The sequence below is a fragment of the Dermacentor variabilis genome, chromosome 6 (genome assembly GCF_050947875.1).
Source record: "Dermacentor variabilis isolate Ectoservices chromosome 6, ASM5094787v1, whole genome shotgun sequence".
NCBI classification, from domain to species: Eukaryota; Metazoa; Arthropoda; class Arachnida; order Ixodida; family Ixodidae; genus Dermacentor; species Dermacentor variabilis.
Genome location: NC_134573.1, coordinates 127,783,949 through 127,801,047, shown reverse-complemented (window position 1 = coordinate 127,801,047; position 17,099 = coordinate 127,783,949). Strand labels below are relative to the sequence as shown.

Genomic DNA, 17,099 nt, shown 5'->3' with positions numbered 1-17,099 from the left:
GTGAAGAACATGAAAGAATATCTTGCAATGCCAACAACAGAAAAATAATTGTCCTTTCCGAGACGGGCAGCTTTTGGCCCACGAAAAGTTAAAAGAACTCTTCCACACATGGTGTGACCGAACAACACTTGAGGAAGGTGTGCATGGTGGGTTCTTGTAGATGAATCGCAGAAGTCAGCATCAGTAGGGCAAGACTTTCAAGTAGGCTTTCCAACACCACATTAACATTCACAAGCACACTGTCAGCGTGTACTGGCCGCACCACATACTGCCTGTGTTAGCTATGTTAACCATGATCGGGATGACAAATTAAATAGTAGTGGTTTGAAATTGTCGAATGGGGGGTTCCTAATGAACGAATGAGGTAAGCACCTCTGATTCAATAGGCACAATGTCTCAGGAATAAGCTTTTCCTGTGGTTAAAATGACCTTCATTGATTCAATGGGGAGACAAACCATTTTGTATTGAACTGAATCAACAACTATTAACTATGACCTTGGAGAGGCACTTCAAGAAGCAATGCCACCACTGAAGGGTTCACTTGGCTCACATGAGCTCCCTTGCACTGAGCAAAGTGTTTGCACGAGTACCCTTACACCATGTTAAGAACTTCTAATGAAAGATTCTATGTCCAAAAGAGCAGGCAGCATACGAAGAAAGAAAAGATGAAGACAAACATGAAAAAGCTACCCACACAGGGCAATGAATGTGGAAAAGGCAACCACAGTGACCGTGCTGCCGCTGGTGAGGACGGCGTAGAAGGCGTACAGACAGGGCACTGCAGCTATCAGGCTCCAAAAGCACAGAACGAAGAGCGGCCAGATCCGTACTGGAAACTCCCTGACCGTTCCGGGGAACTTGCCCGTTTTGAGGTAGTCATCCATCTCGTTGTCCTGCACCAATCAAAGTCACGCAGAGCAGAATAAATGCTTTTAGTCCCACACCACATGTTGGACACCTTCAGTAGCGACAAATTCATGAGGGAAATCAAACGTCATTTTGTTTTGGACAACGATAGTATTTAAAAAATGTCTTTTTTCATGTATCTATAGCCAGCCCGAGAAATGCGAAAATAAAAAAAATAAAGTCAGGGTGCAGGTTATACGCAAATGTTACCTTACAGTCTCTATTAACTTAATGAGGAGCACATTCGTGTGAGGATTTATTAAATTGTAAAATTTGCACACAAAATGCCCTCCACATTGTTATAAAGATGGGCCACATTTGATCAATGAAAAAAGATGTGATGACTGGATATATGATATAAAACTTGTAACAAAGTTGAGCAAGTTGGTAGAGATAATGGAAAGGCATGCATGCAAAGCACCAACATAAGAAGGACAGGCGGTTGTATTGTCTTACTCATTCTTCTCGTGTCCATTTTTTATGTGCCCATGTTTTCATACCAGGAAAAATAAAACTGTTCTGGATCCTTTCATTCCGGCATTAGTGCCATGTTTACTTCAGAAAGCTTTGAGTTTTATTTCATGCAGTTACAGTCCAACCTTGATATATCGAACAGCGCGGTGATCGCGAAATAGTTCGATATACAGTCGAACCCGACTATATCGAACTCGCAAAAAAATGCCTATCAGTTCGATATAGAGCATAATTCGATATAAGCCTGCTAAATAATTGGATGTCATAAAAGCACATACCATTTATAAAATCACTTTACTGATGAAACTAGCTTAGTTTTGCAGGAAGTAGTCCTGCATTTTCTTCTGCTTGGGCAATTTCGCTGCCTGCGATGCACGCACTTTTCCACATTGTCTAAAGCGTCGGAGCAGCTGAGGGCGCAACCTTCCGCATTCGCGCAGAAGCACAGACTAGTGCGAGCACACCAATCACTTCGGAGGATGTGGGCCAAGGACCGTCGTTGCTTTCCTCATTGTGCCCCCTTTCACTTGTGCTCGGTACGATGTCGGCAATGTAGTCTTCGTTTTCGGGCTCTCCTGTAGTCGCGGCACCATCATTTGCGCTCACAAACTCGCCCATCGTTGATTTGTCAATAGCTTCTGGAAATTCTGACAGCTCGTTCTAAACTTCGACAACATCGGCAACGGCTTCGTCGCATTCATCAGAATTCAGTCATCGCCGAGCACGCAAAAGTTGGCACGGCTGAAGTAATTTCAAATGAACCACTCGCACACAGCCGTGCGTATGCGTCGGGCGCCACGGGCACCGGGTCGCGAGTTCGACCGCTTTAGCCGTAGTATCTCCCTTCAATATCGTTCTGAGAGTGCTCCTCGGAATCTTGTACGCTGTGGGGACATCCGACTTCTCACCACGTTCGATCCTATTTATGATTTCAAGCTTCACGACGAAAGGCGAATTCTGCCGCTTCATCACGGCAACACTGCGGGAGAAGGCCTACGAGGCGCACACATAATGAACCAGAAAAGCAGCGAGACAACTTGCACTTCCGCCATCTTGCACGACGAGGGCACAAGAGCCTCTGATTGGCTGTCTGAGCAAGCGCTGCGGGCGGGCCAGGATCATTCTTTACAGGGGGGTGTCGACGGCTCGTCCGAGGCAGAGCGGTCACAGTAGGGAGAGCGGTTGGATGGAGCCGTGCCGCCGGATTTTTCTGCTAACGCGAGGGAAAGCCAACTTCCGGGGGCACTTTCTGCTGCTTGACGTTTGATATATCGGGAGTCGCTGCTTTTTTTGTTCGACGTAAGTGTAATTTTTGCTATATATACTCATTGCAACTATACCGCGTCCAGAAATTGTTCGATAAATAGAATAATTTTATGTAAACGGGTTCGATATAGTCGGGTTCGACTGTAGCAAGAATTTGACATATAAAATCACATGAAAAATTCGTCAGAAACTTCTGCAAATCAATCAATGAACCATGGGCACAATCGGGGATCATTGTTCGGAGCACGCGTTCGGTTGCGCCGCATGCAATCGGCCTAGGCAGCGCCGACTTCGTCAGCCGCGCAAAGTCGGCGCAGCCTAGGCCAATAGCGCATGTGCAACCGAACAGGCTCTCTGAACAACGATCCCTGATCGCGCCCCAATCGTGGTGCAGTAAATACTCACTTGAAGCTTCACACAAAGTATTTATTTATTTGGCTGAAGGTACTGCAGCAGCGTAGCCTGCTTCTTATTAGCAGCCGTGTGCTTAAACATAGTCTAAACAACCCACAAGCGATACGCCGGTGCCCTCTATCATGCCACAGTAGTGGCTTAGAAAGGTCAAAGCAGCTACAGCCCCAGTTGAAGTCAGGAGCGGGGCAACATCAGCGGCTGCGGGATCAACCTCGGCAGTGTCTTCATTTGGTCGCTACTTTTGCTGCGATCTCCACGTCCGTCAATCGAAGCATACTGAAACACTGTCAATAACAAAGTATAAGGTGGCATCTGCCAAGGCATCCACGAGTGAGCCCAGTGAGTGGGCGCTGTCGCGCGTCTTTGTAGATGCAAACCACCAGTCCTTATGAGGTGTGGCAGGTGCAGAGCGTGGCACCAAGAAGTTAGTGCGGCAAATGCAATACGTGGTTGACATTGTCGCACTAGCCAAGCCGCCGAGTGCGTACGCCGCTACATTCAAATGGTGCCCTCGGTCGATCTATATGCACAGCTACAGTGAACAGCAGTCGGGAACGCCCATCGTGCCACCGCTATCTTCGAGGGTATTGGGGGAAAGCTCACCGCCTGTCAACAGAGGGCACGTGGTCTGGGGTAGCAGAATTCGACATATCCATTTTACGTCCGACCCCATTCTAAATACAAAATTAATAATGCATGCGATTTTTCAGGTGATATAGAATATGTTCCATATACACAATAATTCCATATATCCGTGTTCGATTTATTGAGATTTTACTGAATTTATGTGGGAAGTAGAACATGGAAATAATATGCAAGCATGGTCTGTTCCACCCCCTTCTGTAACACCAGAAAATCTATACTCAAGAGTAACAAATGCTTATACAGTAACAGCTATTATGGGCTCCTTCCAACTGCATTTGCAGAATCATCAATGTTGCTGCTGTTAAGCTGTTCCGGAAATCTGGTGCAGCCTTAGTGAGGGAGCAGGTCTCTTGCTCACCCTCTTGGTAGTTTTGTGAGAGCACACTCATCATTTCATTTGTTTCCAAGAGCACAACATGAAGTGTTCGGTCTGCACTACGCGAGCATTAGCAGCAGCAGGGGGGAAGATCACAGTCCGCAACACTTGTGCAATGCGTTTGCAACCACAGACTTCCTAAACCAACAAGGTCAATCTTAATCCAAGTGTGAAATGTTGACTTAAGTAAACTTTAATTCTAATGCAGCAGCAGCCGCTCCTACTACGATGCACCAGGAATGTGAACTTGCCTCAAGCAAAACTGAAGCTACACACATTCAGTTCCATGGCAAGCATATTTTGGTTGCACAAACATCCCATAACAGTCAATACACTGGCCACAAACTACATTGGACATACCTTTTCAACATAGAGATCGTAAAGAAACTTTGTGCACTGCTCATCAGAGTCCGTTGGCACATTGTCAAGTGGTACCCTTCGGAAATAAAGATCAGCCAGGAATGGGTGGCCATTGAGGACAGACTTGATCGTGGGCGGGTTAGGGGAGTGACGAAAGCCCACCTGCACGTCATACAAAGCCCGAGAACCTGCAACAACAAAGTGCGACTTGGAGTAAACATTTAACCAAGATAAATTTTCTTCCATCCCACATTAGGCAACAGTGCATGCATGCCACGCTTCTTCACACGGCAAATGTCAAAATTCGCATTTTGCTCTACTTATTGCCTCCAAGATGCGCGTGCGTGTGACGCTCTCTAAGACTGTACCATGCGCTCTCTACACCCAACAAGGACTGTCACTGGTGCTGGTGGGTGTGATCACTCATGCCAGTCTTTCATGGGACACTAAATGCACAGCAAAAAATTAGCTTCTGCAAGTAGAACCGTCTTTCAAGACTACAGTAGAATCTCGTTACAACGAACTTCGTGGGACCACCGAATTTATTTCATTAATTTGAATTATCGTAGTACTGAAAAACCAATATCTTCATGTCAGTAATCTAACGCAACAACGAAAATTGCCTTCCTTTGCAGCAGATGCACGTGTTCGTACATAAATAATAAACGAGAATGCTGGGCACAGTTTAACTACAACTTATTGCTTGCAGAAGTCTGTAATCTTCTTCTGGCGAGTAGACAGCAAGTGCTGCAGGACAAACGCCTCTACATCCTCGACCTTCCTCTGAATGTCATCGGGGACATCTTTACAGCGCCCGAGAAATGATCGCATCTTTTCTAGAAAAACTAAAACATCCGAGCTGGAAACAGTCTCTTCCTCTTCGTGTGTTGGTCCAGTGTAGGCATCGTCTTCGTCACTACTGCACTCTTCTTGCTCACACACTTATTCACAATGTCTTCGTTGGTGAGCTCTGCGGTTGTAGCCGCCGCGCTGTCACTGTCAAGGTAATCATTGAAGGTCACCGCGGTGTCGACAGGAAGCTTCTCGGTAAGCTCATTCCACAGTTCTGGGTTGAGCTCCTCTGTGTCCTCGCAGTCTTGTGGCATAGGTGAAGCCTTTAAAAGGCCTGCCTTTCGCCAGCAGTTGCTGATCGTGCTTGCCTTCACATTCCACCACGACTCTGAAAGCATTTCTGCAGCTTGACAGATGTTTACCTGTGTGGGCAGCTTCAGTCGAATATTGATCAGGAAACACTGCACAAGACGCTTCCGAAATTCGGCCTACACACATCTGATGATGCCCTGGTCCAAAGGTTGGAGCAAACAAGTACAATTCGGGGGCATAAATTCAAGTTGCACATTGCTCAATCGCATGTTCACGATATGCGCCAAGCAATTGTCAACAATGAGGAGAATTTTTCTGTCTTTCAACTTCATTGCTTCGTTGAGCTGCAGCAGCCGCTGAGTGAACAATTCTCGCGTCATCCACGCTTTTTTGTTGGCTCGGTAGTAGCAAGGCAACAAGACAATGTTTTTCAAGCAGCAAGGCTTAGCAGACTTGCCAACAACTAGCGGCTTGAGTTTTTCCGTGCCCGTGGAGTTGCAGCAGAACAGAACCGATATGGGGACACGTGATTTCTTTCTGCCCTTGCACCTATCGCCTTTGAAGTTCATTGTTTTCTCAGGCAACAACTGATAAAAGAACAGCGTTTCATCACTGTTGAAAACGTCGTCTGGAGAGAAAGACTCCATGATCTCTTGAAAGCGCTCATTCCGCCAGGCAACCACACTCTCGGCATCTGCTGCCTTTTCTTCGCCACATGCAACCTGCCACGCAATGCCATTCCTGTGCCGGAAGTGGTAAAGCCATCCGGCACTTGCATCAAAAACCGGACATGTCCAAGGCGGCCGCGAACTGTAGCGCCTTCTCTTGAATGATCGGGCCTGACAAGGGCACATAGTTTCGTCTGGCATCCTTAAACCACGTGAGGACGGCGTCGTCGACATTCTGGTAGTTGCCAAGCCGCAAGCGTTTTCTTGAGGGAGCCAGCTGAGACTCTCGATGCAATTTCATGATCTTTTCCTGACCCTTGAGCATCGTTGCCATTGTTGACATGGGAATATCACGCTCCCTGCGCAGGTCGACTTGCTTTCTTCCAGCATTCAGCTGCGTCAAAATATCCACTTTTCCTTTGAGCAAAAACTGGCATTGCTTCTTTTTAACGCGGCGGCCAGGAGAACTCATCGTCAGCAAAGCAAATGCCACAACACAATCACAGCACCGATAACTTCGCAGCTCCTGTCGATCGCTATCAACATGGTGACTGACACTAGGCCTACGACGCAGTAGGAGAGTCCGAACATGACCATATGCGATGCTCACGCTGATGCCGATGCTGCTGGGGCTGTACCCATTGAAACAGTTTCCCCAGCACATAGCTGCTGCAGCTGCTGCTGATGATGATAGGTGTAAGCCTCAGGGATTCGGTACCGAAACTTCAACAGAACTTTGTAATAACAAAGCATCTTGGTGATTACGGGATTAAATTACGTACATTATTCTGAAATATTCGGTAATCTGAAATTCGTAGTACTGAAAGCTTTTTACATTGAAAATATAGGCATTTTGGTGGGGATTTAAAAGAAATTCGTAAATCTGAAAAGTTTGTTAATGTGGTGTTCATAGTAACGAGATTTTACTGTATCTTCATTTGTTTGGCGGAAAGAAGTTGACTACTATTACTAAACAAACTGAATGGCAGACTTCGCGCTGGAGCCTCGGTGCTGGAACGTCAGCTGAACATCACAGACCTCAAAGTAAAAAAAGAAAGCTTTTTTTGTGCAAGGGTACATCCCAAATTCCTTGCAGGATGTAAAATACTCAAAGATGTCTAGAAAGCACCTTGGACAGAGTGATGGGCTAGTTGGCATTGATTATGCAACGTGTATAGAACAGACAGGCAAAAGCACAAAGGTTATGGGTACACTGCAACAATGTTTAGCAAACACAGCATGCACTGTGGTTGTAAGCCATTGCTCGGTACAGTGCAAGTTTTGGGCCAAAAATGCTGATCGGGTGACTAGAAAAATCATAGAAGCATTTGAGATAAGTAGTAGAAGCAACAATTGTGTGAGCTGCCCATTTGTTTCTTTGTCAAAAAAAGGAAATCCTGTCTTTTTTTCTTTTTTCCTCGGTAGCAACATGTGAAAGATGGTTTTGCTCGCATGTACTGTTTTTTTTTTCCTTTTTGCTTCCTGTTGTATGTTGGTACATAATATGTATTGACCATGCGCACTAGACCACCAGTAGTTAGACTAGGTCGGCTGACCACGTGGGTACTCGCCATTTTTTGCAGGCTTTGTATTCAAGTGCACTCGGACTAATTGACAGTCACTCACACTCTTACTCAAGCCCACTCGCGCTCACCAGCACTCACTTGTGTTCATACTTCCATTTACGCGTCCATTCTCACTCACCAGCACACACTCACATGCATATCATATATACTCATGTAAAAGCCGCACTTCTTTTTCTAGAATCTCGGCTCAGTACAGCCCTGACAGAAATCAGGCTGATGACAGCCCTCTACAGGTTTATGCTGTTTTCGCAACTGTGGCAGAGGGTAAGGGTGGTGCAAATGACATAACGCTGCAGTAAATGACCTCAGATGCCTGCCCATCATCCCTGACCAGTGCTGACCCAAACAGTGCTCACTCCTCTAGAGGCAAAATGCCACCGATCTGATTGGGAACACCACCAACACAGCGGAGACAATGCACCACACAAAAAAATAATGGTGCGGCAGCGCTGGCCTGAGCAGCATCAAAAGAAAAGCAGCACGAGTGATATAGCAGCAATAGAACTTCCCTTTCTGGCAAGGCGTTTTGAAATTTTTTCCAAAATTTTGCCCTACAATGTGGGGGTGCAGCCCTTATACGAGCACATATGGTATTCATGTCCACCCAAACTCACTGTCACCAACTTTCATTCATACTCCCATGTTAACCAGCACTCATTACTGTTCACACTTACGACCCCTCATACCTCTTGTCACTCACTAACGCTCTGTCTCATGTCTGTGTGGAGTGAGGATCAGGTACGAGTCAAGTGAACTCCTCAGTGAGTGTTCCCACTTACAGTTGTTAGTAGCGCCTTGCCTTCCCCTTCTCTGTCATCTTGTGCACCCAATTTGAACAACACATCACATAATCAAGAACACTTGCTAAAAAGAAAGGTAGAGGAACAAACCTCTTTCCTTGAAGTGGCGCGTGCAGTACACAAAGCCTTTGGGCCTTGGAAGCAGGTGGTGCTTCAACTTTGGCAAGTTTTTCTTGGCCGCAAACTCCAGGCTGAGTTCATGCTTTGCCTTGCTAAACCGAGTTCCTTCCGAGAACATCAATAGCTGGTAAACGGGACAAAAGAAAAAGAAGAAAGGAAGCAAGATTAAACATAAGCTTTACATTGTCTATTCTTGCATTCATGTGCAATCTTTCATGGAATATTTTCAGCCCTTGCAGCCCTTTTTGATGTTTTCATTCTCCGAAATAACTTTACCAGTTGTAGTGAGCTTCAATTCACTAATATTTATTTATTTATTCAAAAAACCTCACAGGGTGCAGCAGGAGTATTGTGTGTATTATATATACAATATATATCTTCATAAGTGGAAGCATTACAAAGAATGGAAAGAGATAACTAGTATACTAATACTAATTATGAATATTACAAATACATACAAACACTAAAGTACATAAAACAAGGTGACGTTACACAATAGTTAGCGAAATGCGATATATACTATTGGAATAAATGGTGCCATATATAATGTAAAGGGTTCGTCACACTGTCAAATATTACAAAAGTGATGTAAGGGTACATCTCTGGACACTGCCAAATACAGAAGTTAGCAAGAAGTGTGCACGTAATTAAGAGAAAGGTATCAGAGAAAGCAACTGGTCATAAAAAAATAGTGGTTACTTCATGATGAAACCTAACAGGATCGTCATTATTGTCAACAACAATATCAGAAGCACCATTCCATAGTTCAACTGCTAGTGGCAACGCTGATGACTTGAAAATGTTTGTGCGGCCAAAGATGCATTTGATAGAGTGGCTGGTATGTAAACTGCAAGACGTTCGTAACGGTTGGGAGAGAGGGAGGGTGGTTTGGTGCTGACGGCTTGTTATTTTATGAAATAAGCAGATTACAGCAATCTTTCTGTGTGATGCTAAGGAGGTTAAAGGGAGTGAAGATTTAATATTAGTAACACTGGAATGAGGAATGACGGCTGTAGTCTTTGGCGACTAAACACACGGCATGATTTTGAACACATTCAAGATAGTTTATTAGAAAGGCTTGGTGAAGTAATCAAATTGATGACGCGTATTCAAGTTGAGGACGGACGAATGTTAGATATGCTAGCGATTTGGTTGAAGCAGAAGTGTCGGGAAAATTTCGTTTAAGGTAGTTGAGGGCGCGTGATGCCTGTGCTGCGATTTTATTTATGTGAGTTGTCTAAGAAAGTTTGGGTGAAAGATGCACGCCAAGGTATTTGTAAGATGTTCTGTGTGCTACATGGCAGTTATTAAGAGTGCAATTACATGCTGAAGCTGATTTCTTGCAGGTAAAGGTCATTAGTTTATATTTATCGGTATTAAGAGACATTTGCCAGCGTGGGCACCAATTAATTACGAGACCCAAGTCCTGTTCGAGAGCAAGCTGATCAGCTGAAGAGGAGATATTACGGTAGATCACGTAATCATCTGCGAAAAGTCGCATGTTAGAGGCAGAGGGTTAGACCCGCTGGCAGATAATTAATGTAAACTAAAGATAACAAGGGACCCAAAACACTACCCGAGGGAACGCCAGAAGTGACACCACTCAGAGGAGATGAGAAGAAATTAGTAATAGTGTATTGTTTACGAAAAAAAAGAAAATTTCTTACCCAGGATAAAGTTAAGGAATCTAAATTAAGGGACAAAAGTTCAGATATTAGATGACAATACGGAACACAATCGGAAGCTTTTGAAAAGTCTATGAAAACACAATCGATAACAAGGTTATTATCCATGTGCATGAGTGTATCATTGGTAAATTGAGCGTCACATGAGAAACTTTCCCTAAAACTGCATTGGTTCAGGTAAAAAAAAAGTGATTAGTTTCTAGGTGCTGAGCGATGTTGAGAGCAATGACATGTTCAAGCAATTTGCATGGGACACTCATTGAAGATATTGTACAATAATCGCTAACATTATATTTGTTGCCTGATTTGAATATTGGTACGATTTCACCGATTTTCCATTTATGCTATATTTCACTCGTTGATAATGAATGTTGAAAGATGTGGGTAAGTATGATACTAGATACTGTGACTGTTTTTAAGGAATTTAGTATCATCAACTCCTGCGCATGTTGATACTTCACGTTATTAATCAATGCTGCAACTCCGGCAGTAGTTACGACTATGGGATCCATATCCCCTTCAGTCACGACGTCCACATTTGTGGGCGCAACCTATTTTTGCCGTTTCCGTACAGTGGTAGCAAGGAATAGAGCCCAAACATTAAACATAGGGTAAATTGAACATTATGCTAACCTAAATTACTTCCACTTCACTTCTAAGGTGATAAGTATCGTTACAGAGTACCGCTTTGGTGAAGGCACTAACGCATTTTACTACCGTGTCTGACGTGGAGCATGTCGGCAACAACCTCGAAATATTTTTTTTTCTTCCTTGAAATGCTTGCCTCCAATAAATAACTTGTGCATATAATTCGAGCAGGTGATTCAATCCTTTTTATGAAGAATGATAGCGTGACCAACTTTACAATATTCAAATATTTCTCTGTAACTATGATGGCTCATCATAAAATGTACAAAGAGCCATTCTACAAACTTGATTTGCTTTGAGTGAAGTCTCAAGCACACTGGCATAAATTTTTTAAAGTTTTGCACATGTATCGACAGTTAAAAACTAAATTATGGGGTTTTACGTGCCAAAACCATTTTCTGATTATGAGGTACACTGTAGTGGAGGGCTCAGGAAATTTTGACCACCTGGGATTCTTTAACGTGCACCTAAATCTAAGTGCACAGGTGTTTTTGCATTTCGCCCCCATCGAAATGTGGCTGCCATGGCCGGGATTCAATCCTCTGACCTCGTGCTCAGCAACCTAACACCCTAGCCACTGAGCAACCACAGCGGGTATGTATCGACAGTCGATTATAATTCGTGACTGAAAAGGATGTACCTGTAATTGACTTCTTCCACAGATGAAACGCGGGAATAGTGTTCTTTTGTAAAAAAACATTTGTAAAGTAATTATTCAATAAAGCAGCACAATCCTCTGGTTTAACATTTGTCCCGTCATCATCCACCAAGGAAATGATGTCATCGGCAGTGTTGATGGGAGAAATTGATTTCCAAATCTTCCTAGGGTTATTTTGAAAAAGCGATTGAAAGTCATATAACAAATTTGCATTTGGCTGCAACAGTAGTCTATTCCCACAGCATGGTGTTTCACCCAACACTGGGGCATTCCCTTAAGCTTTGCTGTCTTGTAGCGAATCCCAATGGCAGATTTGGAGTGGCCGACAAACTTTGCGCCAGAGCACTCTACTATGGCGACGAGCAACAGAATGAAATCTGTGATCGAAATACAGTAAAACCTCGTTAAACCGTACCCGCTTAAACAGTAGTTTCGTTTTAAAAGTAGTAAAGTCAAATCCCTGACTCAGTGGCCATTGAACGTAATGTGTTTCGTATCCGCATAAACCGTACCAGCTTACTGCGTACGCATCGGTTAAAACGTAGCGTTTGAACTTTTCATCGCGCAAACACGGCGCTGCGCCGTCTCCATCGGGCAGCCCGGCAGAGCAACACGCCTCAGAGATCGGAACAACGGCCTCCAAGTGCCCTGTGCGTTTGCGCGTGAAGCCACATCAACATCAACATAATTTCGACGCGGTGCCAGAGAGCGTTATGGCGTCGTGCAAGCGAGGACTCGCGTCGTTCCGAAGCTTGGATAAAAAAGACGCCGGGTGCTCAGCATAGAAGAAAAATTAGACATTGTCCGTGCTATCGAACGTGACACGAAGAAGTCGGCGCTGACACACAACAGGGATCTGCTGTTGACTACAGTGTGTGGCATTTGGAATGTGAAGAAGTTGCTCGGCAGCGCTGCTGTGACCGCGAAGATATGTCGGCTACGAGGTTCGACTTTTCGCCATCGTTGCCTCTGTTGTTGCCGAAGTGTCGACTAGCGACAGTGACGAGGACGACACGGAAAGTGATAGCACGGGCGATTCAGGCCCGGCAGTGGCATAAGCTGCGCGTTGCGTCAGCCTCATGAATGCAATCGACGCAACGAGAACAGGGGCGCGATAACGTAACTCTATTCCAAATGAAAAGTATTCCAAACTCCGGAACCCGGCAATGAAAAAGGCGCCCCCGGGACTTCTGCAGCACTACTGCGCATGTGCACGGAGAATACGTAACGCCAACGAGGGATCTGCCATGCGAGTGTTTGCCGAGAAGAGGGGGCTGGCTGAAAAGCTGGCACGCAGCTTCAGTAAGTTTGAGGCCGCTGTCGTCGGCATGCTAGGCCGCCGTGGCATCAAACAAAAATAACGCTTTTGTCGCGCGAAGTGAATAAATACTGCATGTTTTTTCCCCTTTCATCGCACTTTCTCTGAGTTCCGTTTTCGACAGGTAAGTGGGCGATCTCATGCTATTCGGTTAAACAGTACTACCGTTTAGTACGTACCTTTCCCGAGCTCCGGCCAACTACGGTTTAACGAGGTTTCGCTGTACAGGCACTCCCACCAGAGCAATGGGCAGGGGGCGCTAGTGTACATCTGCTGCCAGAAGTGCCCAGATTTCCTCAATTTTTTTTCATTTTTTCAGCTTGAACCAGCGCACATGTTGTATTTAGAAGTTTCGTGTTTCTTTTTAGCCTCCTACACTCTAATCGAAGCCGCATTGCATGTAAGTCTGTTTTTCTTGTCCACCATGATTTTGTGTCAGAAACATTGGAGACTCAGCGAAGCCCGCGATCAGTTCGGTGGCAATGCACTGAAACAGTCTGAAGTGTGTTTGGAACTGCATTTCATTAACAAAAGTAAAGGCTGTTAGAATACAAACTTCCGAAAAGGAGCCGCTATAACCTCTTCATCCGAATACTGACGAACGACATCGTCGAAGAAACGCACAACTTTCAGTCTCGTGGCCGGTAGCCGAAACATTATGTCTACAGCTTGCTTAAATACACTAGTTTCCGAAGCTTCTTCGTCGTCAGACCAGCCATGGGAGCTGGTCGATTCGGAACTTCAGCAAGATGAATCGTCACTCTCCGCAAGCAGTAAAAGTGCAAGTTGATGATGCGAAGCACCACAAATTTCTTCCGAGCGATCGTGATTCAAATTCACGGGCACGCATGCCAAAGCGGTACGTTGGCTGTGGGTGGCCTGACATAAGCGATTTCCAGTCGACTCTGTACACTGCTCCATGGTGTGGATCTAGAGGGAGAGCTGCTCTCAATCCACCAATAAAAGATACAGTAGGCACTCTCAATCTCCCAATGGAATATACTTTCTCCACAAGGAGCAGAAAAGCTACTAACGGAAGTGCTCTGAATCTGCCATTGGAATTCACCATTAAAGAGCCATTTCGTTCTATTTTTCACTGTGCGTAGTGATCTGTAGAACCACGGTTTAGATAAGTCATTCTAAAAAATGATACGTGGTATGTGCGCCTGAACCATCTCAGTTAGCTTTTGTTGAAAAAGAGACCAGTTTTCTGTGACTGAGCGAGAGGACAACAATGGAAGGAAGGATTTGCCAAAGATTTCAAGGCCCTGGTTAATAGGGTCAAACTTTGCTTTGTTATAGCTGAGAATATGTTTTTGTACAATGTTACATAAACAGGCAGGTATCTCGAATACAACAGACAGAAGCAAGAGGTCACTAAGCCCAGTGTTATAATTTAAAGAGGTTATGTTATCAGATGCAGATATGAAAATAAGATCTAAAATGTTTGGGCTTGGCTTGGGCTTGGGCTTCATAAAGAAGTTGAGTAATAAAGAAGTCAAGGGTCAGTTGAACGAAATCATGAGTGCTACTTGAGCATGACATTAGGTCAGTCCATTAGCAGACATACTACAACGCCTCTCGACTATGTAAGAATTAAATAAATTGCTCTACTCCTAGAGCGGTGGTACTAATAGCAGAGCTGTGGCACTTAGCCCTACAGTCAACAGAGAATATATTTCTTTTGCTTACCTAAAGAATTGCACTAAAGAATCCTTCATATGTGTGGGCAATGATGACATAGGCACACTTTTATTCAAGCCTTTGGAACCTACTTGCTTCAGCTTTTAAGCAAAGTCTCCTGCTAATTTTTCGCACCTTTCTCACAGTTTTCAACTTCACACACAATAAATTTTTTTTTCTTTGGAACACGTAACACCAGTATGACCTTCAAGTGACCGGGAGCACAGATATTACAACCTAACTAAGTATGAAGTTGATTGCGTTAATCCTTTGCAGATATAACTGGCATTACTAGTAAAAACACAGCATTTTACCCCACCTTCCCATACAAGTGTCTGAATGGCAACCTTAGCTATTGCCATCATTGTGAGCTCTGCACAACTGTCCCTGCCTAACCAAAACACCACACGATTTAACCTGAAATCTACCAAGCAGTATTGCAGTTCTGTTTACATATTAAGGCAGCTCAAACAGCAATCCTTCTGATATCTGCAGCCCATTCCAGCAGCCAATGGCACATTAACTGACCAGGATCTTGTCCTTGTAATCAAGCAGCTTATCCAGCTTTCCGCCGATGGTCTGAGAGTCCTTCTCCCAGCTCCTCTCCAGAAAAATATGCTCTGACAAGGCCCAGTTCCAGCCAATGATAGGAACGTACATCAACGACTTCTTGGCAAAGGTCTTTGCGTTCTGCAAAAGAGAACGAGAGAAGGGCAATGTTCTTGTCACCACTTACCATCATCATGTGCTGGCAGGTATGCCACCAAGGTAATCAAGTGAGCATAAATGTCAGCAAATTGCACCAAACTGCAGGCACGACCAAAACGTATAGTGGGAATACTTAGTTTGTCATGGCTTACAAATGGCACCGGAGAACATGAAGGATAAATGACAGCAACATGGCCACCAAGGCACACTAACAAGTTAAAACTTCGTTTCAGAAAGTACAAAATAAATTCTAGCTTATAGGTGATAAGCTGGAGACCCACATCAGCAAAAGGGGGCACAATAAATAGCATAACCAAGCCTACAACACATACACGCTGAATTCCAATAGGAATCACAAATCCTTTGATTTACAATCACAATGAATCAAAATTTGAATAGCAAAACACAACGCTTCTTGCAAATTTCTAATCTCCGCAGCTTCCACAGTTTCTCTAGTCCGTCAATTAGTAGATCTGCACAACACTGTAGCTTTTTTCTAACAATGGTACACAACTGCCATCCCTACAGCGCAAGCTTAGACAACCAGAGATAACTATTGTTTTACTGTACCTGCGCTTGGCTAGCCTACGTTGCGCCGCATGACAGAGGAATAGCACATGATACATAATCTTGTTGTTTCCACTGTCGTTCATGTACTGGTACTATGCAAATATGGCACACTACCACAAGTGTCTATGGTACACAATGCAATACCAAAGCAACATACATCCTTTGTTGCACAATTTTCATGGAAATCGCAAGCAAGAATTGCTGCAGCCTTCCCAGCATTAAAAGAACAAGTGTGCCATACTCTTTCATTAAACACACACACCCGTGTGCTATTCACCTTTTCAAGACAATTTAATCGAGCACAGATTGCTACTCGCACAGTGACCCGTTCCACTTAATCATAACCCCATCTGGTCTAGCAGCTTTTGGTGAGTCTCTTGTGGAAAATGAAAATTCAATATAAATTATTATCGTCAGGCAATGTAACTTGGCAAATTTCCCAAACTGGCACATCTATATGTGCAAACAAAGAAAGCACTGTGAAAGCAATCAGCACAATTGCACAGCTTTATGTAGCGCTGTAATCAGTGATGAAATACATTTTTCTACTGTTCATATACAATACTTCCCATAAATTCAACTGTCTCCCAAAACATGCATGTAAACTTAATGTGTAAAGAAGCTTTTGTTTCATTAAATTTGAATTCTTTTATAAGTGATTTGGTATGGTATATTCCACTTGTTTTAGGCTGTCTTCAGAAGGCTTGTTTATTTTGGCTTGTTTTAAGAGAGCTATCGGCTTAGGGCACCTTAGATTCTTTTGGGTAAAGTTATGTCTGGTGCTCCCCTCTCAACCATGGTGCTCCTTCAGCAAATGTGTAGCTTTGAATGACATTCTTGCATCACAACCTCTCTGACATCTGAGCTGGTCAAGAGGCAAGCAGTACAATGACAACACTTGTGAGTGTGTGATTGATAGCCCTTGGATGTGTCCCTAGAAGCTACAGTCCCCACTGGTTGACCTTGCTGCAGCGACTATCCCACATTCTTGGCACCATCACTCCAAGAGGTCAGCCCCCAAATCCACAATGGTAGGGATTCAATGGAACTGCTGCGACCCTGCTACTGAAGAATGTAGCCCCTCCCATAGGTCAAGTGCCTGACGCAAC

The 17,099-nt window shown here is 44.3% G+C and overlaps 1 protein-coding gene across 1 annotated transcript in view; it reads right to left on the bottom strand.

Annotated features, from left to right (window-relative positions):
* Nucleotides 1–17,099, bottom strand: part of LOC142585201 (1-acyl-sn-glycerol-3-phosphate acyltransferase delta-like) — a 49,759-nt gene that overhangs the window by 6,829 nt on the left and 25,831 nt on the right. The window contains exons 4-7 of the mRNA XM_075695761.1: nucleotides 15,241–15,402; nucleotides 8,691–8,844; nucleotides 4,443–4,630; nucleotides 696–894 (exon numbers count right to left, since the gene is read on the bottom strand). Of these exons, the coding sequence (XP_075551876.1) occupies nucleotides 696–894; nucleotides 4,443–4,630; nucleotides 8,691–8,844; nucleotides 15,241–15,402 (703 nt within the window). The remainder of the gene's footprint in view (nucleotides 1–695; nucleotides 895–4,442; nucleotides 4,631–8,690; nucleotides 8,845–15,240; nucleotides 15,403–17,099) is intronic.